The sequence below is a fragment of the Protomyctophum bolini genome (assembly GCF_963924005.1).
Source record: "Protomyctophum bolini genome assembly, chromosome: 6".
Classification (NCBI taxonomy): Eukaryota; Metazoa; Chordata; class Actinopteri; order Myctophiformes; family Myctophidae; genus Protomyctophum; species Protomyctophum bolini.
In genome coordinates this window covers 24,847,169-24,868,337 of record NC_137867.1, presented here as the reverse complement: position 1 = coordinate 24,868,337, position 21,169 = coordinate 24,847,169, and the positions used below count along the sequence as shown (strand labels likewise).

Sequence of the window (21,169 nt, the reverse complement as noted above, 5' to 3'; positions counted from 1 at the left end):
AGTGTTGATTAATTTAATAGAAATACTGCCCTTTCGGGAGGGAGGGAGGGAGGGGTATTTATCAGATTTAACCATCCCCATGGTGGTGGGGCGATAGTACACCATCCAATTTACTGTATAATATATGCCCCCCCAATTTAGAATATTTCGCTACATATAATCTGTGATGCAATTATATGTAGTCTGATTATTTTTCCTTTAAATGTAAAATAAATAAATAATCTCCCCATGAAAATACAATCGTTTCTGGGTTTTCTTTTACCTACAAAATCTGCCCGAGTGAGCCCGCCATTCGCGCATGCGCATGGGGCCAGTGTCTTCCTGTTTATTTGTTAGTAGCTAAAATCAGCATGCTGCAGTGGTGTGTTAAACCCTTACAATATACTCTAAGCCAAGGTTAAACCCCAACTCTATAGTTTAACCTATTTAGTACACGATCATTGAACATGATTAGCACTAGGTCTTCACTCTACCATGTCAGAACAGCACACGCTTGTATGATGTTATCAAATGTGACCAACGCCTTTCCTAGAATGACCTACGTTATAGCACGTCGACGTCAATACAGTTCCAAGGTAAACTAGTTTAGGGATTTCAAACTTTTTCATGTGATGTCTGACATGCCACGGACATAGCCTAAGATGTAGACTCTCGTAGAGGTATTTTTCGATTCTGACGTCGTAGAGAGCAGACGTCAGAATCGAAAAATACCTCTACGAGTGTCTAAATCTTAGAGTCACGGAACCTGGTCTGGCTGGACCACCATTGAAAATGATTTACTCTTTTTGTTGAAATTACTTTCTCGTGTCTCCTCCCAAGCTCTTATGAAAACAATAATTTTATTACATGAGGAATAGATTAATCATGGTGATTTTGACTTGTCAAAAAATACTTGTCTATTAATAAGTCTTGAACAGTCTTAATCGAAAACTATTTTCTAGGTACCATGGGTTGCAATGTGGGAATCTGCAGTGCTGGATAAACAACTCCCCAATGTAATGGTGATAAAGATCTGCTCACTCATTCATGAATTCTAATACTGTTTTACTCACAATGTTTTACTGCATATTGAATGTATTGTATATTCTATATATTTGTCCAATAATTAAAGTTATACACATCTTTATAGCACATTGGACTACTTACTGCATGAAGTGCATGTAATAATGTATAACCTTGGACATGCCAACCACCAGGGCCGGTTCTAGGCATAGGCGAATTAGGCGGTCGCCTAGGGCCTCAACCACTGAGGGGGCCTCGTCACAGGGAGAAGATTTTTTTTTTTTTCATGTATCCCTTACATGGGCTACTGGCCACATGTGGCCCCCACCTAGCTTCTTAATTTTGATCTCAAAGTGCACCAGATTGAAGCATTTTCATGGCAAATTTACAATTTTTATCCGGCGTGGCAAAGCAGGAGGGGGGGGGGGGGCTCTGTATAATATGTTGCCTAGGGCATCAAAAGGCCTAGAACCGGCACTGCCCGCCCTGAGTGGTCCTACCCCCCCATGAGACTTACAAATCCCAAATGTTTATAAACAAATCCCAAATGTTTGTAAACAAATCCCAAATGTTTATAAACAAATCCCAAAATGTTTATAAACAAATCACAAATGTTTATAAACAAATCACAAATGTTTATAAACAAATCACAAATGTTTATAAACAAATACCAAAATGTTTATAAACAAATCACAAATCCCATGAGACTTGGTCCTACCCCCCCCCCCCCCCCGACCATGAGACTTACTACAGGTCAACTGGAAGTGGTCCTACCCCCCCCATGAGACTTACAAATCCCAAATGTTTATAAACAAATCCCAAATGTTTGTAAACAAATCCCAAATGTTTATAAACAAATCCCAAAATGTTTATAAACAAATCACAAATGTTTATAAACAAATCACAAATGTTTATAAACAAATACCAAAATGTTTATAAACAAATCCCAAATCCCATGAGACTTGGTCCTACCCCCCCGACCGCCTAGGGCCTCAACCACTGAGGGGGCCTCGTCACAGGGAGAAGATTTTTTTTTTCCATGTATCCCTTACATGGGCTACTGGCCACATGTGGCCCCCACCTAGCTTCTTAATTTTGATCTCAAAGTGCACCAGATTGAAGCATTTTCATGGCAAATTTACAATTTTTATCCGGCGTGGCAAAGCAGGAGGGGGGGGGGGGGCTCTGTATAATATGTTGCCTAGGGCCTCAAAAGGCCTAGAACCGGTACTGCCAACCACAATTTATAGTAAGACAACACCTTGTAACAGTCAGTATGCAATGCCAGTTGGTACCACAAGGTACCAACTGCTTCCTTTTTGGGTAGTACAATATATCTGACGTCACTTCCAGCTCTCTCTCTGGTAGTAGTGTTGGCGCGATTAGTAGACACACGGGAGAGTCTTTTTTGCGGAGCTTGGGAGTCAATGGTCGCTGAGGGGCCGCTTGTTTTACAGGTTAGGCTTAAGTTTATGCATAGTTTTACTGAGGTTAGGTTTAGGCATAGTTTTTGTGAGGTTGTATAACCCCGCCCAACTAGTAGTAGCCGGCGCTGTTAGACAAGGGGCCCATCGGAACCCAGGCTCCGCCTGAACGTGGTTCATTGTCGCCACCAGGCCAAAGGCATGAGAAGTATGTTTTGCACTCCGTCCATCTGTCTGTGGACAGCTAATCTCTGGCACCGTTGGCTTGTTCGCAGCCACACTCTGCACACACACTCCCTGGATGCCAGAACTGAACCTCTGCCACAAATTTTACACATTGGCCTGTTAAAGCTCCACCAGGCATAGCCGCTTTTTGCAAAGCACATTTTTTCACAGTACACCTACATATTTGGTCCAAACATGCAAATTGGTACACAGTCTCTACACGAAACGGGTCTTTTATATTTCATACTCCATCCTGCGTTTTGAAGCACCTGTCTATTTCCGCCTTTTTGGGCGCATTTCCACATTGGACCACCAAATTTTGGTGGTCCAATGCGGAAGTGCAACCGAGCGCTCAATGTTAAAGCCCAGCTGCACGGGTTTCCTCGTCATGAATCCACAGGTCCGCCTGCAGTCCTTCCTCTTACCACTAGGGCCCAGCGCTTCAACGTTGGAGTGCCTCACTGGCCCCTTGGTCTGGACAGAGGCTGCTTGACTCGCATTTCATAACGTCACCTGTTGCGTAGCGACGTTGCTGATACGTCATCAGCCAGCGCTACTATTTCCATGCTTCTCACTGTTGACAAAAATAGTGCCGTTCAAGACTTGAGAGTAAAAACCTACTGTAAAAAGTATCTGATTTCCATTAAATTTTGCACGCATATTCCCACTAGGCAGAGGAAGAAATGCCACTTGAAAATGTTCAACTCTCATAACTCACTAAAATATTACTAATATTACTTTATATTTTATCCAAATCTCACGCAAATCGGTACACATGATCTCTATAGTCATGTAATCAAGATGGGGTGACAGGCAGAGTCACGTCTTTACATTTAACTGTACCGATCTGCGTAAAACTTTGTATGCACACTACCTACGGGCCAAGGAAAAACATCTGGCCTTTTTTTCTTTTTTTTAAAGATATTTTTTGTGGCTTACGCCTTTTATTGGTTTTTGAAGGGACAGACAGTAGGCTGACAGGAAATGGGATGGGGGGATGACATGCAGTAAAGGGCAAGGCCGTGTCGGGCTCGGGAGTCGAACCCGCGACACACTGCGACTGGATCACCAGTCGGGTGCCCAGACGGTTACGCCACCGCCTGGGCCTGGCCTGCCTTTTTGAGCGCCACAGGGAGGCCCACTTATGTGCAACACTTTTTTAATATTAGTCCTTCAGATTTGATCCAAATATCAATCCTGGTGGAGACCTGTGTCCAGAGGGGCACTACTTCTAGTTGATTCTGTTCCATTTTTCTGTAGTTCTATTTAGTACCGTGAGACCTGGCTTCGTATAGTCAATGTTTATATTTGGTTGGCTGCTAAATAAATTGAGCTTTATTGACTTTAGCCGTGGTCTGTGGCTGTGTGAACTGAATTACCTGGACATCTGCTGGACTACCAGCCTTCTAGTACTCCACGCCCAACACAACACATTACAACCTCTAATCATGTTTATTTTTATTTCTTTTTATTCTTTCTTTTTTTAAAGGTAAGTCAAGTCCCTGCTGATCTGGTGGACAAACTGGAGAGACTAGCCTTGGTTGATTTCCGCACCAAAGAGGGACTGATATGTTTAGAGAGAGCCATACAATTTGCAGATCAGCTTCATGTTGTTAACACAGATCGAGTTGAACCAATGGATTCTGTTCTGGAGGAAAGGTACAATACAAATGAGACTAAATTACACAATATTAAATCTTTATTTGGCTCTGTGGTCTTAAAAGTGAATGTCAGGGGATTATCATTAAAGTTGCAGTCATTTTCCACTGGTATGGCACATTTCCATTAATACAGCTTTGCCTAGAGGTTAATTACAATTACAAAAACGTTTTGAGGAAGCAATCTGATTGGTTGAAACCGCTTTCTAGCCGTGCTTAAAACCACATTATTTCAACGCCTAATCAAAACAAACCATTCAGCCGTGCTTTTCTCTCAGAGCACTCTGTGGCTCTAGTTTCTTGGGACATTTTGGGACAAGCCGTAGTGGCTTCATTGAAAATATATAATTTTTCAGCGATTCTCTTAGTTTTAAGGCTAACTGTTCTCGAGGGTGTACTTTAGCGTCATTAATTCACTTCTGCAATACCTTTAACTGAGGCACTGCAGGCGTTGCATTAATGACGTTAAAGAACACCCTCTCGTGTAATATTGCTTAAACATCTACTTTCTGCCTATCACTGTGTTGCATGCATCCCTCCTAATTAACCTGTCTTTCAGAACATTGCACCTAAGGGATGATGCTGTGATGGAAGGAGACATTGCTGAAGAATTACTCCAGCTTTCCAGAATCACAATTGAGGAATATTTTGTGGCACCACCTGGTAAGGAGCCATCTTTGGGTTTCTATAAATTTTTGACATCAGGGATTAGTAAATATTTGGGTGCATGATACTTACTGTACATGTACACACATATGCTCCATTAGTTAAGCATTTTGCAAGGGTTGTCATTCAAGTTTATAATAAGTGTTGCTGCATGATCCTAATATTCTCTTTTTCTTTTGTCCAAGGAAACATTCCCCTACCCAAGAGGGAGGAGAGGGCTACCATGTTGTTTTGACAAATGCAACATCTGTATATTTATTTTATATTATATATTGTTGTTAATATTTCAGATTATTATGCTTTTGGTTTATTTGTAAGCATTGGTTTTCAACAAAAAATTGTACTACTACATTAAATTGACATTTAAATGTATGCAATGTCTGTATATTGTATTTAGCAGTTTTGTTTTTACCATCTTAATATTTTGGCATTAAGTCGGGGTAGTTATTTTCAATTGATATTAATTTTATCAGACACTCCCCTTGCTATACAAAACCATTGTAACTTCAAACTCTATTTTAACTATGATAGAACACCTGTCATTGGTTCTGGCGACTCATACTTAACCTGACGCTGCCAGATCCAAAAAGCTTGCTACACAAATTTGTTTCACAGCTTATTTGGATCTGGGATCGCGGAAGCAAATTCAATGACGGGGCTGTTCCTTTTTTTCAAGATACTTGGTAGATGATTGGATGTCTATCACCGTGTGGGCGTGCAAACACAACCAATCATATTGACGTGTCTACGTGACGTTTGTTTGGATGCGACATCAGGATGTTTACATGTAGTCCACTGCATTTCACAGAACAACTTGTTGCTAAAAAAGTTATCATGGATGTCGGAGATTTGTGTCGTTTTTGTAACGCCAATCTGCGCATAAAAGGTACTATTACGAATTCAAAGAATATATTTGTTAGTACTAAGCCTGTAAAAAGTGTTAACGAACGCCTGATAGCGTTAGGTTTAACACTGTTTAAAGACCCCGCCGTATCGTCTCGGATGTGTAAGCCATGTATTACATTGCTTCAAAGAATGGAAGTCGTTTATCCCATTTTCCGGCGCTGGCAAAAAGAGGACAAAGACCGAAGACCTGCAGAAACGGCTACCGCTACAGCAGAAACGGCTACAGCAGAACCACGGACGCCACCTGAGGAAACTGGACCGAGGACAGATAAACGTTACAGAGAGCCTACGCCTTCTAAAACACCACGGCGGATTAAAAAACCTCGCACTCCATCTCACACTTACACCCCTACATCGACTGATTCCCCAACAACCCCTTCTCGTAGGCTGTCTAAACCATCAACTGGGATGCCCGTACGGCGAAGCCTATTAGAGGTAAATTCATATTGTGAAACTATTTCTAATTGTGTCTAACCTAATGCTGCCAACTCGCGCTAATCCAGCTGCGCTGCTGCAATTGTATACATATGCTCATTCTATAGCAGTTCATTAAAAAAATATAACCATCTTAACATTAATGACTGAACATTGCTTTTCAGGCCGTGACCCCCCAAAATAATCATATTTGAACTAGGGACACCCTAGATAAATATTGTGAAAATAGCTGATCTACAAGCTCATAACGTGTGAGCTTGTAGTTTGGCTATTTTCAATGTTTTGCCTCTTTCTTATATCATTTGACAATTTGGCCAATGTTTGACCAGTTTGTATAGTATAGTTTGTTGAATACTTTTGATGCAGTAATGGTAAAACAAAAATAGATATTAAAAAGGTCTTGAAAGTTCTAAATTGTCACTTGCACTGTCGATTGAAAAAATCAGGTTGAGAACCACTGCTCATCTTTTGATCTGATAAGCACACTTGGCTCAGGGCATGAGCTTTGAAAGGGTCTCAAATAACAGCAGGCTGGGGGGGGGGGGGGGCTGTCCCCCCAATCCTGCCTGTTCTCACTTACTTCACGAATCTCTTCCAAGCAGGCCTGGTAACTCACAGCTTTTAAAATATACTACACTGGTTAATGACTTTTCAAAGGAAATGTGACTAGGCAGGCTGTCATTAGCTAATATTCCCTCTCCATGGACATAATATTTGGCTGATGCTACTATAATGTGACATATTTTATCTTGGTTATCTGGCAGGGTCTAATCTCCCTTTACATCTCACAGCCCATCCTCCCTCCAACTCTACCTACAGAGGGGGGAGGTGTGAAGACAGGCAGATGTTAAATGAGTCACATGGTGTCAGAAACAATACATAGATACATGATACAATACATGAAATAGACCTGTAACACCAAACAGGATTCTCCCTCCCTAACCAATCGACATTCTAATATACAGTGGGACTTACCACCTACCTCTTGTGTGTATAATTTAAACTAATTGCACACGAATAAATTGCATATTTATTCCAGCATCTTTGCATGCTGCAATATTGTCTTATTTGCACAGTTTATATACTGATACTGGATTTTTATATACTGTTACTGTACTGTATATCTATATCTGTGCATAGTAGCAAATATTTATGTTGGCCTCTGTTCAGCTTTGTTGTCATGGTTTGTATCAGTTTTCTGTCTCAGTGCATTGAGAGTAACAAAAATAATGATTATAATTCCTTTTAAGTGAGCACGTATTAGGCCAATAATCATAAATCAGATCATGATCCATTATCTTTAGAAATGCATAGTCACAGTTATGATTATTTAATAATAACCCCCTTTGTTTTTCTTTCAGGTTACTATCAGGGGTAGAACAACAGTGTGTGACAACTACACAGCAGGGATTGTCGAACACCTCACCTTGGAGAATTGGACAACAGCAGCCAATCTGATTGTCAGACACCAAGAACTGTTTGGAGAACTTAAGAACAATCTCCTACAATTGATAGAGGATGAGAGCAAAAAACTGTGTAGTCCCTCCCAGGGTTGTATGTTGTGGCGGTCATCGGCAGATGATTTGAAGGCATTTTCATTCGCCCAGTTGCTGTCAGATCTCCAGTCTACGTCACCTTTCATATTTTCTATATTTAATCAAATCACCAAACAGTCTCCCCATGTCACCTGTGCTGCTGCTGCAATAGCTCTGAGAGGCAGGGAACCACGCTTGTCAGCCTTTGCATATTATGTGGACAGTGTTCTACTGTATGGAGGGGCAAAGAAGGCAGTTTTTAAAAGGCTCAGCAAACTGGGTATAACCACAACGCACACCAACGCTGTGAAAAAGCTCACCGAATTGGCAAAGACCTGCGGCCAGGAATTTCACCTACTGAAAGTAGCAAGTGAAATCACTACCGACAGAGTGGAGCAAATCAGCTTCACAGACACTGCTGAAGGCGGAGGTGCTATGGCTGCTGAAACAAGCCCACTGAGTGACACAGCGAGTGCAAGGGACCTGGATGAAGCTATCCTCAGCTTTGATCTGTCTGTCTTCTCAGGTTAGAAGGGCTATTCTTTTTGTTGATCATTGTTTATTTTGTCGCTGCATATGTGTTTATCCTTTAATGTTATGAGTCCATTTATGTGTTAACACATTTTTATTCTGTGTGTGTGTGTGTGTGTGTGTGTGTTATACAGATGAAACCACCCAAAGCACCATGGAGAACACCATCGCTGCGCAGGGAGGTGCTGTTCTGGCCGGCAGTGTCTTGCCGCTAGGACGATCACAACCAACACCACCACCCACATATTCCATCATATTTGACAATCTGGATTTCTTCATCCGCCCACACCACCAGTCTACCAGGCAAGCAAACAAATCCATCCACTGGGTTCACCACATGGCTGTAGAAGACAGAGTGCCCATAACCCATCTCAGCAGGGACAAGCCAACTCAGCCAATTATGGACTATGACATTGGGAACTCCCTTCCTGGTCCTGAGATCCAAGCCCATATGCGACGAGAGTTTGTTGTGCTAGGGAGCCGCATTCTGACCCAGTACCTGGATGCTTTCAAGCCATTATCTGCTGTAGTGGCTAGTCACATCCCTCACCAATATTCAGACACAATGTCAAAGGCCTCCACCCACGTAAGTATTAAATTACTTACACTACAACTGTCAGTTGTACCATTGAGTTAACTTTTCATTAAGTTGAACAAGTAACAACTAGTGTACTGGCATAGGATTTAAACTAAAAACTTTATGCTACTATAATCCATATATTCTTCCTTCATAGCATCCTCTTGGACTTCTGTTCAAAGATGAGAACCAAACTGGGGACTTGGTAGACGTTTTACAGCACATCCAGAATGAGTAAGTATGGCTTGTCTTGGAATTTATGAAACACAATGTTCGTATTCGTGCAGTTTGTCAATACCACGGCATGCAAAAAAAAAAGTCAGTGTTTGTGCATTTCAGCGGCCATTGCTTATCAAAAAGTGACACTTTAACTTGCCAAATTAGTGATTTTCTACCACTAGTCATCTCAATCACATCATGGCATTACCGGATTTACATCACTCATCGCACAATTGCCCAACTTTACATGTCATAGACATTGTAACATCATCATTGATGTCATTACTGACCATAGTCATCAAAGATCGCACAATGTGGGACATTGATATTTGATAATGATATATTGGAAAAAGCCTTTATGTATCTCTACCATTCCAATATCGTTGAGTGCAGGGGCTTGATTACATGCTGCAGGTGCCCCACAGGCCTTATTAAGTTTTGAAATAAGGAAAATATATAATTTACTTACATATGCATCTGAAGGGAAGGGTTTTGATAAATCTAGTAAGTCTACTTGATGTTTCATGTAGGTATGTGCCAAAGGCCCCACATGGACTGGAAAGTGTTTTTGTAGGTGGGGACAGACTGACAGAGGGGAACAGTCGGAACATCCAGTTGTCCTATGCCGAAGGAGAGAGCAGGGAAGACAGACTGGAAGGCCTTGTCTTCAAGTTTGAGGATTGGCATGCAATCCGGAACCTGTTTGAGGTGGGTGAACTCACTCAATGTTTGACCTCAAACAGTTTATTCACAACAGTATGGACTAGCAGCCAATTACTGTACCACTTCCCCTGAAAACAAAGTTTGGACTAACTTGACTTATCTATGCTATCATGCTAATTATCATGACAATAATATTTCCTCCTAAATGAAATTGTTTGCTTACTGTACTACAACATCATTTGGATTTTAGATCTATCATCTGGTCTTTTACAAGGAGGATTCAGCCAGAGATCATGGGACACTGTTTTCAAATATGAACAGGTTGAGGTAAAAAAGAAATGTTCAAAGTGTTCTGTTCTGTTTTTATATATACATATTCTGATTCTAAGAGCCTTGTTAACTATTTTCCAAATCTTTTGCAGAGATGTTCTTTGTGATGAACTCCAGCCACCATGAATTACGGCTTGGTACTTTATCATTACGACTTACTGTGCTCTTTAGCGCCTGGGGAAATCCAGTCCAGCCAGCATGAATTCAGGCTTGGTACTGCTGGGGGGAGGGGAGGGGGGGCTGACTACTAACGACTGACGACTGATGATTTCTGACTTCATGAGCGATGACCCGGTTTGTGTTTGTATTGTCTGTATATATTTATGTGTGTTTGTGTTCATGTGATTTCAACCTTTCAATCGACTATACAGCCCCATACCGACTTCACTGACAACCTTTAACCCATCTTACCCTCCCAGTCCCCCAGATCCACCTAAACTTGCCTTTTCTATACCCCCAAGTCTAACTCCTTTCCCATCCACTGCTGTCTGTCTGTCTCATGTTTTGTCAACTGTTTGTTTGACTAACATTGTCTCCTTATAGTGTACTTTGTAGCCGCTTTGAATTATTGAAAAGCGGTATACAAGTAATTAACTAATTGTTGTTAATTCTGTTAATATTGTCATTGTTTGTTATTATTATGTAATACTTTACTAATATATGTGGGTCCTGTAACTGTTAAGTAACTCCTGCCACCACGATTTTGTCTGGTGATCCCCTAAATGTCGTCATCATCCTCAGCAATTATTATTCTTTGCCTCCTTCCCCTTTTTTTACTTCTCATATTTTTTTGCAGTTGCAGCAATGCAAAAAAAGGTCCTCATGCTGCGTTCAACGCATATAAAGACATGGTGAAAAAGGACACTGCTGCTCTGTTCCTGGCTGCCACAATGGAGCACTTTGGACTGAACAATGTCACAGGTACACAATTGATTGTCACTGATTATGGTCACATAGTAGTTGTCGACATTATTATATATTATTTCAAAACATTTCAATTATGAATGTGAAAATGTTTGACAAGGATATCTATTCTTTTGTCAGACACATTTCAGATAAAACTCCTATTCGCCAGACACTCTGTAGTAGATTTTATAATTTTTGTGTTTGAAATCTATCGTCAACTTTGCCATTTCACCAGCACTTGGCTGATGCAAATTTCCTGGGCATCTCAATTTCTTTTTTGAATTGTAGTTTAAATGTCATGGCTCTTTTTACTTTTCTATTGCTTCCACAACTACGTTATAGTAATTCTTGTTCATTTAAATATGTCTCAACAGATGTGCCAGAGGACTTCATCCCCAAGGACATCAGGTCTGGCTCACCAGATGTGAAAAGGAGCTGGTTGCATAAAGCCGTGACCCAAATTGTGGACCGGTTTGTCATGTTTAATGACATCTCAGACACTGTGACCGGTATCCGACAATGTGCCAGTGATCGTCCTCTACTGGGGAAGGAGCTCCAATGCCGCATGCCAAGTTGTCCCAAAACCTACAAGTACAGCAAGGCCAGGGAGAACCACGAGCATAAAATTCACGGCTTAACTGTGCCTACAATGAGTGTGCCAGAGCCAGTCATGCCTAGTTCCGTGGACCACAAACGACAGCACACAGAAGCAAGACTCAGCTTTGGCTTCATGCTGTCCAACATGCAGGATGCAGTGAAGGAGGGAGATGGAGAGAGGTTACTGAGGATGTACTCTGTAGCATTGCTATTCTACAAGGCCTATGGTCATACCCAATACTCCTACAGTACACTCCTGCTGACCGTGCAGGTCAACGCCACTCTCTCCCCTCGCCTAGCACACAGTCTGACCTGGAACAGGTTCTGGAATGGGAGCGGAGGGAAGGGCAAGAATATTTCTCTTGATTTGCATCTGGAACACCTTAACAATTTCTTGAAATCGTTCCTTAAGCGCACAGGCCCAAACATGACTGAGAAAGCAGCAGACAGGATCAGCAAGTCCATTGGGGTTCTGAAGGACATGATGGACATCACAGACACTGAGCTGGACGTATCGAAGTCCAGCGGCATCCATCATGCCCGTGACCAGACTGACGACATTCTAGCACTTGTTGAGGTTCTCAGAGAGGCCGAGCTGTTCAAAAACCAACCAGGCAGACAGTTCACAGCCTTCCCCAAGTTCAACAGAAACCTGCTTGCAAAACTGAAGCACAGCGAGGTGTGCAGTTGGATGAGGTCAAAGCTGAAGGAGTGGAAGGGTGTCCCTATTTGAACAATGACAGCATAGACTCAGAGACTTACTTCCGACTACATAAGTGTGGGACACAGACAACACCGCGAACTGAGAATTATTTTTCTCTCCCTCCCGCTCCACCTTTTCAAAACCAACTTTATACCATGGACTGTGACATTGGGAACTCCCTTCCTGGTCCTGAGATCCAAGCCCATATCTGCTGTAGTGGCTAGTCACATCCCTCACCAATTTTCAGACACAATGTCAAAGGCCTCCACCCATGTAAGTATTAAATGACTTACACTACAACTGTCAGTTTTCCAACGTGAACAAGTTGTGGTAAAAAAATAAGAAAAGTGTTCTGTTTTATATATACTGTACATATTCTGAATCAAAGAGCCTTGTTAACTATTTTCCAAATGTTTTGCTCCACCTTTTCAAAACCCACACACTTCACAGGTCCGTCGCTGCACCTCGATGACGTCACCCCCTGGTCCAGAGAGCCTGCCCAAGAACACACAAGAGCCAACTCTCCAACATCCCGAAAACAACGTTTCCCCTCTTGCACGCATAGATAGAATAGAATACTGGTATAGTCCCCACTCCTTTTGGGGTCTTATTTTTGTCACATTATTATATATATGTATGTGTATATATATATATATATATGCACAAAGGTGAAATTCATCCTCTTCTTTTTACACATCCTAGAAGAGTCTTGCTCAAGGAAACGCACATCGACACATTGCCTGGCCTGGAATCCTACGCAGTAGCGACGTCCATCATGGTTCCCCCAAGAATATCTGCTCCAATCCAGCACAACTCTGCATATTCACAGCAGTAACGGCTCTACAGCTGGGTCAACCAAGGGCTCTGGCTTCCCAGGCGGGCTCAGTAACCACTCAGCTATGGGGTATGCAATTCATATTTCAACACTATTCATACTGCCCCGTGTGTTGCCTTGTTTTCACTATGCCGTCTGAACAATATTTTCATCAAAGGTTCAGTTTTAATGTCACCATCCATGTAATCATAACAGTAAAACATGTTTACACTTTATTCACTAATCCCGTATCAACCTCAGTGGATACACATACCCTCAGCTAATAACAGCTTCAGCTTGAATGAAGCCTTTGTCTTCCATTGACAAACATGACCATTTTTTTATGACCCCCCCCATTTCTCTCCCTCTGCAGCCGCAGTAGATGCCACAGCCAGTCATCATTACATGGCTTCCACCCCTACCCAGCAACGACAGGGCCTTCCACAGCAACAACAAGTCTGCACTGTCGCAACGCATTTTTAAGTATGCAAAAACGGCAAAAATAATCTCAGGGTTTTTTGTGTTAAATCCAGTAATGTTATTGAGAAAAATGTTGCTTTTTAAAAGCCATGCAACCCATTTAGACCGGGAAATAATCTGTAATTTTTAGATTTATTTGGCTATTCAAAAATAGCAGATCTACAAGCTCATAGCACGGCAGCGAGTGCCACGCTATAAACTTGTATATCTGCTATTTTTGAATAGCCAAAGTATAAAATATCGATTATAAAGTGGTTACACGGTTCCCGGTTTGAATGGGTTAAGCTATAGCTATGGTGAGTTTGAACTTAGTGAGACTGCAACTGGCTCCTAGCACCACAGGAAGTCATTCCTGCCTGTGTTCACCAAACTCTCCTTTCAGCGTTAAAGCGTTTTACTGAGTCTGAGTCAGTCAATAATATAGCCTTGTAGTCTTTAAACATGCCCACGATACACTTTAGATAACGTATATCTGATTGTGCTATAAAAGTCTGCAATAACTGCTGCCAAGTAGCCAAAAATTGTGCAATAATTCACTGTTTATATTCATCAATGACTGCCGAGTGTGACCGTGGATCAGGCCTCTTCATGGAGCCCACCAGAAGTGTGACCTGGACCCGATGTGGACCAGACCACTCCACGGATCCCACCTGCCTATTTCTCTGTCTTTTTTTCTCTCTGTCTATCTCTCTCTCTCTCTACCCCCCCCCCTCCGACACGGTCGAGGCAGATGGCCGCCCACCCTAGAGTCGGGTTCTGCCTGACGTTTCTTCCTAAAGTGGAGTTTTTCGTTACCATTGTCGCAATATTGCTTGCTCTGGGTGGATCTTTGTTGGTTGTAAAGTGTCTTGAGACAACTTGTGATTTGACACTATAATAAAATTGAATTGAATTGACCAAGGGCATCTTATTTTTCTCATTTGTCACCACACATTGCAGGATGTAAGAAAATATGTATCTCGAATAGGAACTTAACAAAGGGTACTTGAAAAGGATATGAGAATGCATAGTTGGGACCTTATTGAATATAGGCTACGCACGTATTGTTTTTATGATCCTGTTATATATATTGTTGTGATTTTCCCCTACCTAAGTATGCTCAACTATAGCATTTACTGTTTTTATAAATACATTTTTCATTTGCCTCACTTGTTCATGTTTACTTTGTAAAACTACATAACATGTTTCTAAAGTATCAAAGCTGGATCCCATGTGTTAAATTGCAAATTGATCAATGCCTCTAGCCGAATGATTTGAAACAATCAATTTGAGAGTCATCATGCATAGTGAAAAGGGTGACATACAGTACCAGGACAGATGTACATTTTTACTTATTTTGTGATAAACGGTTCTTAATCAAAGTGAAATTTGCATACCTGGAAAATAAACACCAGATTTTTTGAAGTGACAAACTTTTAATAACTTTTATGTTCAAATTACATACAAAACCATTTTAATCATGAGCATTCAGTCAACTGAATATTCCACAGCTCGAGTTGACAACCAATCTGAATCTTATAATAGCCTTTAATGGCCAACTGCTTATTCGTCAGACGATTCTGAGCTGCTGTGCTGTGTTCCCATCTCAAAGTCGTCCTCATCTTCATCAAAATAGCCTGTATAATTGATGTCTGGCTCAGTGAAGCTATCCTCTTGATAAGGCTCTACATCGTCAATATCACCAAAGACTTCATTGATGATTAGCAGAATTTCTCTTGCATGTTTTTTTCTGAATACAGGAAGGTTTCTAAGAATGTAGGACAAGTCAAATATGTGTGTGCCGTGTTCTACTACTGCATCTATGAGCTCAGCACTGAAACCAGTACATGCTGACTTGCTAGTGTAGACATGTGCTGTGTCTTTTTCTAAACAAACCATATACTCCTCTAACATTTCCCGGATAAGAGATTTGTCCTCTTGTGTTACCACTCGACATTTCCCTTGCATGGCAACATCTTGTTCTATTACCTCATGTTTGGGGATAGGCTCGTAACACTCTTCACCTGCACATGAACATACAGAGTGGCAATAGCTGCAGCAGACATGCCCTGGCTCTACACTTGTTGGCTGGTTTTCAAAATGACTGTACAGTGCTTTTCTAAAGCAGCTCTTAGTGCCAGTGTGTATCAGTTCTTTCACTTCTGGACCAGCCCTTTCAGGTTTTTTGATAGCATACAAAATTGCATGTGACTGCAACCCATTTCTGCCAGCCCTTCCAACTTTTTGAACAATGTCTTCAACATCCTCTGGCAAACCATACATTAGAACATGAGAAACATTAGGGAAATTCAAGCCCATCCCAAGAGCTGTTGTTGCAACAACCACTCTGCAGCTCCCCTCTCCACTAAAGGAGGCCAAAACTCTGTCTTTGTACTTTGACAGTGTATTGCTGTGGAAGATTCCTATAAGGTGGTTCTCAGCCTTCTGATCCTGGTCTTTGTTAACCCAAGCATCTTCTCCCAATTCTGCTTTAAGATAGGTGAACACTCTCCCAAGTGACTTCAGTGCTCTGCAATAGATTATAATGGGAGACATTGATAGACCCTTATCTTTGACCTCCTTTACCACCCAGTCCATACAGTTCAAGTTATCGGCAGGAACCCGAATCAGTCCCAGTCTGATGTTTCTCCTGTTTGGGCTAACAGTCACGAGAGTTGCCTCCTCCATATCCAGCATCCTGGTCACACGGCCTCTGTTCTTGTTATCAGCCGATGCTGTCAACGCTAACACAGGTAAACCTGAAAGACAAGTGCACATGTATCAGCAAACAAGCATTAATGAAGAACTGTATGCTACACTTTCTATAGCGTTGTAAAGGGGAAATAATTAGGTTATTTATGTTATCGGTAGCTTCAGCTAAAGACTGACGTTTCCATATATCATAATGTATTTTCTTTAAATGACAAATAACTATACTTGGACAGCACCAACTTCTATGATCTGCTCCTGTAGTGTATACACCCCTCCCCCTAATCAGGCTATAGAGGGGGTTTATCCTCCCCAAGTTGCCAGCACAACACAGCCCTCCCCCTAACCTTAAAAAAAGGGGGATTAACCTAACCAGGTTGCCAGCCCAATGCACACACAAAAGAAACAGCCCCCCCAACATTCCCCCCTCAGTTAGCAGCACAATGCAGCCCCCCTTCCAAACACAATCAATGCCCCTTTTCTGGATTGATATTAATTAATCATGTAGCATTACTGTGTTTCAAAACTCACCTTCTTTGACTAGGGATCTTAGTTCATTCAGCCTGGAAAAGGCTTCTCTGAAGGCTGGCTTCCCGTTTGCTCCCAGCCCCCTGGTTGAAAGAAAAAGACATCCTAAATTGAGTCTAGGTAGCAGCAATAGTAACGTGCATAGTTGCATTACAGCAATACAGTAACAGTAAGATCTGTTTAACATTTGGTCTGTTTGTGTGTGTTAGCTTATTGTTTACAATATAATATTTGACATAAATGTTACAACACTTCGTCTTGGAACTACTGTAGCCGTATTTAGAAACACGCTGCTCTGTTACTGTTTTGTTTTACAGTTTAATGTGTAGTGTAACAATTACACTATACAGCCATTTAACGGTGTTTAGCTTACCATTTGTATGCGACGTGAACTTCATCGACGACAATGCCAAGTAGGTTTTCACGATACACTTGTGATGAAAGCATATCACGCCATTTATCGCTAAGTAACCAAGATTCCGGGCTGCCAAAGACCAGCTGACATCGGCCGTCGAGGATGTCGGCGTGTGCTGCATTATCTACGAGTTGCGCAGCATAGAGTCCAAGATTCGTAGCCTCTTTGATTTGATCTGCTACGAGGGCAGTCAAAGGAGAAACGACGATCAATATAGGCTTCGGCGTCCCCAGTTCTTTCACTACCAGTGGAGCTAGTTGGTAAATTAAACTCTTGCCGAAGCCAGTCGGGAGGAGCGCAAAAACATCTTTTCCACGCAAAAAAGCCTTCAGTGCCATACTTTGCTCTTCTTTCAACGAAGAAATATTGTCCAGTTGAGAAATAACTGATGTTATTGCAGCTTCTATCGTCATATCGCTCATGGTAGCGGCCATGTTGACTAGTGAATAAGTGAAACAACTACACAACACAGCAGCTTCTATATACCGTCACATCCGCTTTTGCACATATCCCGCCTTTAGCTCACGCTGATTGGTTCGGTACGAAGCTGATCTGTCTCAGGCTCAACTCTGTCGGAAGTCCCAGATGAGTGTTGTGTTGGGGAATATGTTGCCTCAATACCGCCCTCATCTGGCAGCGTCAGGTTAACTCATACTGCCTTTACCTGAAATGCTTAATTCAAGGGGTTTTGGTTTCATTTTTTCATAAATACTGTTTACTTTCAATTCTAGCATTTGTCTTGCGCACATAGGCGGACTTTGAACCTGACGCCAGGGGGTGCGACTGCTTGGCTATCGACTCCCGACTTTTTAACCTTTATTTTATTATTTTAGCGTTTTTACAATGCCCTATTCCCTAAAAATGAGTTATTTAGGTAGTACAGCAGCTCACACACATACACACATGCACTACAGCCGTACAGCGAGGCATCATATCATGATAAGAGAGATGATTATAAACTACAGTCAGAAGCCATAAGTTAAGTTTGAAAAAATAAATAAAAAATAACATTTTATTTTTTTTTGCACCCCCTGCACCCCCTTTAAATCCGCCCATGCTTGCGCATCATGCCAGTGATCTGTCTCCTTTGTGGAATTTCCTTTGACTGGACTATGTAGTAATCATGTGTTAATCTGAGCCAATTCACTGCACAACAATAGGCAATGTAGATATCCAGACTTTGCATTTGTTAAAGAAGGGGGATTCCTGGCAAAGTTATTTTCTCTTCACAGATAAGCCTGGGACCGAGGCTAGGCATAGTTAGGGTCCATTTTATCCCAAGTAAGCAAATCAAGAAATTATTGGAAGTTATTCTGAGTGGATCCTGTGGTGAAACATATACCGGTATCATGTTTCTGATGGAGTGGTCTCTTCCAAAATGAGTGCCCCCATGCACAGGTTATGAGGGACCATTGAATGAGGTATGGGCTTTCCACCACCAGTGCCACCATATCAAAACGCCAATGAGGGAATCAGAGTAGTATTGAAGGAATAAAGACTGGTCAATCAATCAGATTTATTGTCACTTCCACAATATACACTGGGCATACAGGGGAGCAAAATACCGTTCGGCTCATGATGCTTCACATTTAAAAACAATAAACGCGTCGCATTCAAAAGAGGCAAAGCAGACAACATTAGCAGGATAAAGTGCTGATGCATTCAAAGTGCATACCGGTATGTGTAAAGTGCTATTCATTCAGGCTGTTGGCCTTGGGGGCAATATGTGGTATGGTCATATGGTGGTGTCTGTTCAGTCAGTAAAGTTTCACTTCCAAGTTATACAAATGTTTCAATGGAGGATAACTTTAATTGAAGTTACTTTTAGTAAATAAAAAGCAATCAGATTGATAGTAATGTTATCCTCGACTCTTCTATGACGTCACATTTCATCAGCTCAGCTCGCATAATTCGAGAAAGGAAACCGAAACATTCATTGCGGAGAAGGAAAACCTTAGAGGAAAACGAATCTTAAACTATGAGGTGAGACAGTCGCTCATCAGCTGTTCAAAACACGGCTCAGCTGAATCTTATAAACATTGTTGCTGCGACACCACACCAGAACAGGAGCAACTTTGTCTTCAGTTCACCTACTGGTACTCAACTCGTTTTGCCGTTCATCTGGTCCTGTCCTGTCTGGCTCGAAGACATCACTGAACGGATCTTAAAATAAAAAGGTAAAACGTTCATTTTAACACACTTTCCCCCGCGCAATTAAGGTGGGGTAAGTGATATTTCTTGGTTAAAATAATTAAGCTCTACTCTACTATAGCCTATTCTGATAGTAGGCTAATATGCATTATAGAATTTTGTTCAGTTAGTAGTAATAAACAGAAAATATATCATCATTAGATTCATTATACAGAAATAATCAGACAAAATTGGGACTGGAACACTAAGATTGTAATAGATATTACCTGCTGACATGGATAACATTAATTAATTCAGGTTTATATTAAAGAGTTGCAGAGACAGCCAGGGAGACCCGTTACTGCACAAATACTTACAATAAAAATATAGAGCTTAAACCTATTCACAAAAAACCTTTACTATTAACCAAAAAATATCACTAATGTTAATACTTAAAAAAAAAACATGGCAGGTTTTGATTGGCGAATATTATATTCTCTGTTCATATACAATCCCTCTTATTTTTAATTTTCTCACAATGTTCCTAAACTCCAAAATGCTTGCACAGCTGTGTGCATAACTCACGTAGTGCACACTCCCCTGCCTTCTCCAAGGTCGAGACACTGCTATATCTTGCCACATTCATCAATGGGCCAGTCAACGCAACTGGTTTCAACCAGTTGCTGCCCAGTATCTCAGAACTTGTCATGTCAGGACAGTGAGGACACACCCCCTTTTCTGATATTTTTTTTTACAGTCTATGGTATTCATAATTATAACTCAATGAATGTCCATTTTTCCTCATGTTCTCCCAACTACTCCTGAAGAGAGGTTGTGATTTCATCACTTACATTTTATTCCAACTTTGTTATAAATTGAACACCGTCAGACCAGACCTGATCCTCCTGGATTTTATTCTCATCTTGTGCTAAAAAATTGACAAACAGTTTACATCTTAATATCAATATGACTAATTTGTTTTATTCATTTGTATAGACTATACACCATGGAGATAAAAATAACACTGCTGAATGGGGAGTCAAAGTCCCTGGTGGTGCAGCCTGGCGCTACAGTGGGGTCTCTGAAAACCCTCATCAGCCAGAAGTTTGAAGTGGCCATCCAGAAGCAGAGGCTGTCCTACAACAATGGCCAGAGGATGAGTCTAGATGATGATTCAAGACCTTTGAGCTCCTACGGTTTGGAGTCCGGATCACAGGTCTGCATGGTGATAACTGAACCGATTCCAACCCAGGTGTTCTTGAAAAATGAAAAGGGCCAGACAAGTACATATGATATCGCACCTGGCGAGACTGTACAAGAGTTCAAGCGTAAGGTTCAAAGTAAGGAAGGTGTTCCTGTGGACCAACAAAGGCTGATTCATGAAGGCAAGCAGATGGATGATGGCCGAAAACTGGATGACTACAATGTCAGAAGTCAAAGCACCATCTACCTGACTCTAAGACTAAGAGGAGGCTGAAAACACTTTCAAAGGAGAAATACAATCATTCCATGTTAATTTCGCAGACTGCAGGACCACATATTAATCTAATTATATTGTTTTTAATTTTTTGTTACAATCACATTTGTCTTAAAATTGTAATGTATGGACAATAACAATAAAAGGCAAAATGAGATGATTTCATTAACAGAGCCTATTCCTTAAAGAAAATAGTGAAAATGTTACTACTTTCGCATAATATTAAATGTTCTGGGCAGATCTTTCTTTTTACCTGAGAA

The 21,169-nt window shown here is 41.3% G+C and overlaps 4 protein-coding genes across 5 annotated transcripts; 3 read left to right on the top strand and 1 right to left on the bottom strand.

Annotated features, from left to right (window-relative positions):
- The first annotated feature begins 340 nt into the window (after nucleotides 1-340).
- gatc (glutamyl-tRNA amidotransferase subunit C) lies at nucleotides 341-5,529 on the top strand. Of its 2 annotated transcripts, none has more exons than XM_080766936.1 (5): nucleotides 341-575; nucleotides 942-995; nucleotides 4,141-4,310; nucleotides 4,869-4,972; nucleotides 5,161-5,529. In XM_080766936.1, the coding sequence occupies exons 1-5, from the start codon at nucleotides 447-449 to the stop codon at nucleotides 5,208-5,210; spliced, it is 507 nt and encodes a 168-aa protein (XP_080623062.1). In that variant the 5' UTR covers nucleotides 341-446; the 3' UTR covers nucleotides 5,211-5,529. The 2 variants fall into 2 exon arrangements, with proteins under 2 accessions (XP_080623062.1, XP_080623061.1); XM_080766935.1 differs by having other exon boundaries at nucleotides 942-1,001; nucleotides 5,161-5,293.
- Nucleotides 5,530-5,754: 225 nt separating this feature from the next.
- On the top strand, nucleotides 5,755-11,092 carry LOC308317596 (uncharacterized protein). The gene is made up of 8 exons (XM_080766728.1): nucleotides 5,755-6,316; nucleotides 7,678-8,377; nucleotides 8,517-8,968; nucleotides 9,117-9,193; nucleotides 9,709-9,886; nucleotides 10,092-10,168; nucleotides 10,264-10,308; nucleotides 10,968-11,092. Exons 1-7 carry the CDS (start codon nucleotides 5,810-5,812, stop codon nucleotides 10,295-10,297), a joined length of 2,025 nt encoding a protein of 674 aa, XP_080622854.1. The 5' UTR covers nucleotides 5,755-5,809; the 3' UTR covers nucleotides 10,298-10,308; nucleotides 10,968-11,092.
- A 3,993-nt stretch (nucleotides 11,093-15,085) lies between these two features.
- On the bottom strand, nucleotides 15,086-17,726 carry LOC308316834 (putative ATP-dependent DNA helicase Q1). Its single transcript, XM_080765626.1, has 3 exons — nucleotides 17,261-17,726; nucleotides 16,891-16,970; nucleotides 15,086-16,409 (listed from the first exon to the last, which is right to left on the bottom strand). Exons 1-3 carry the CDS (start codon nucleotides 17,722-17,724, stop codon nucleotides 15,214-15,216), a joined length of 1,740 nt encoding a protein of 579 aa, XP_080621752.1. The 5' UTR covers nucleotides 17,725-17,726; the 3' UTR covers nucleotides 15,086-15,213.
- Nucleotides 17,727-18,391: 665 nt separating this feature from the next.
- Nucleotides 18,392-21,069, top strand: isg15 (ISG15 ubiquitin like modifier). Its single transcript, XM_080766937.1, has 2 exons — nucleotides 18,392-19,479; nucleotides 20,429-21,069. Exon 2 carries the CDS (start codon nucleotides 20,439-20,441, stop codon nucleotides 20,907-20,909), a length of 471 nt encoding a protein of 156 aa, XP_080623063.1. The 5' UTR covers nucleotides 18,392-19,479; nucleotides 20,429-20,438; the 3' UTR covers nucleotides 20,910-21,069.
- The last annotated feature ends 100 nt before the right edge of the window (nucleotides 21,070-21,169 follow it).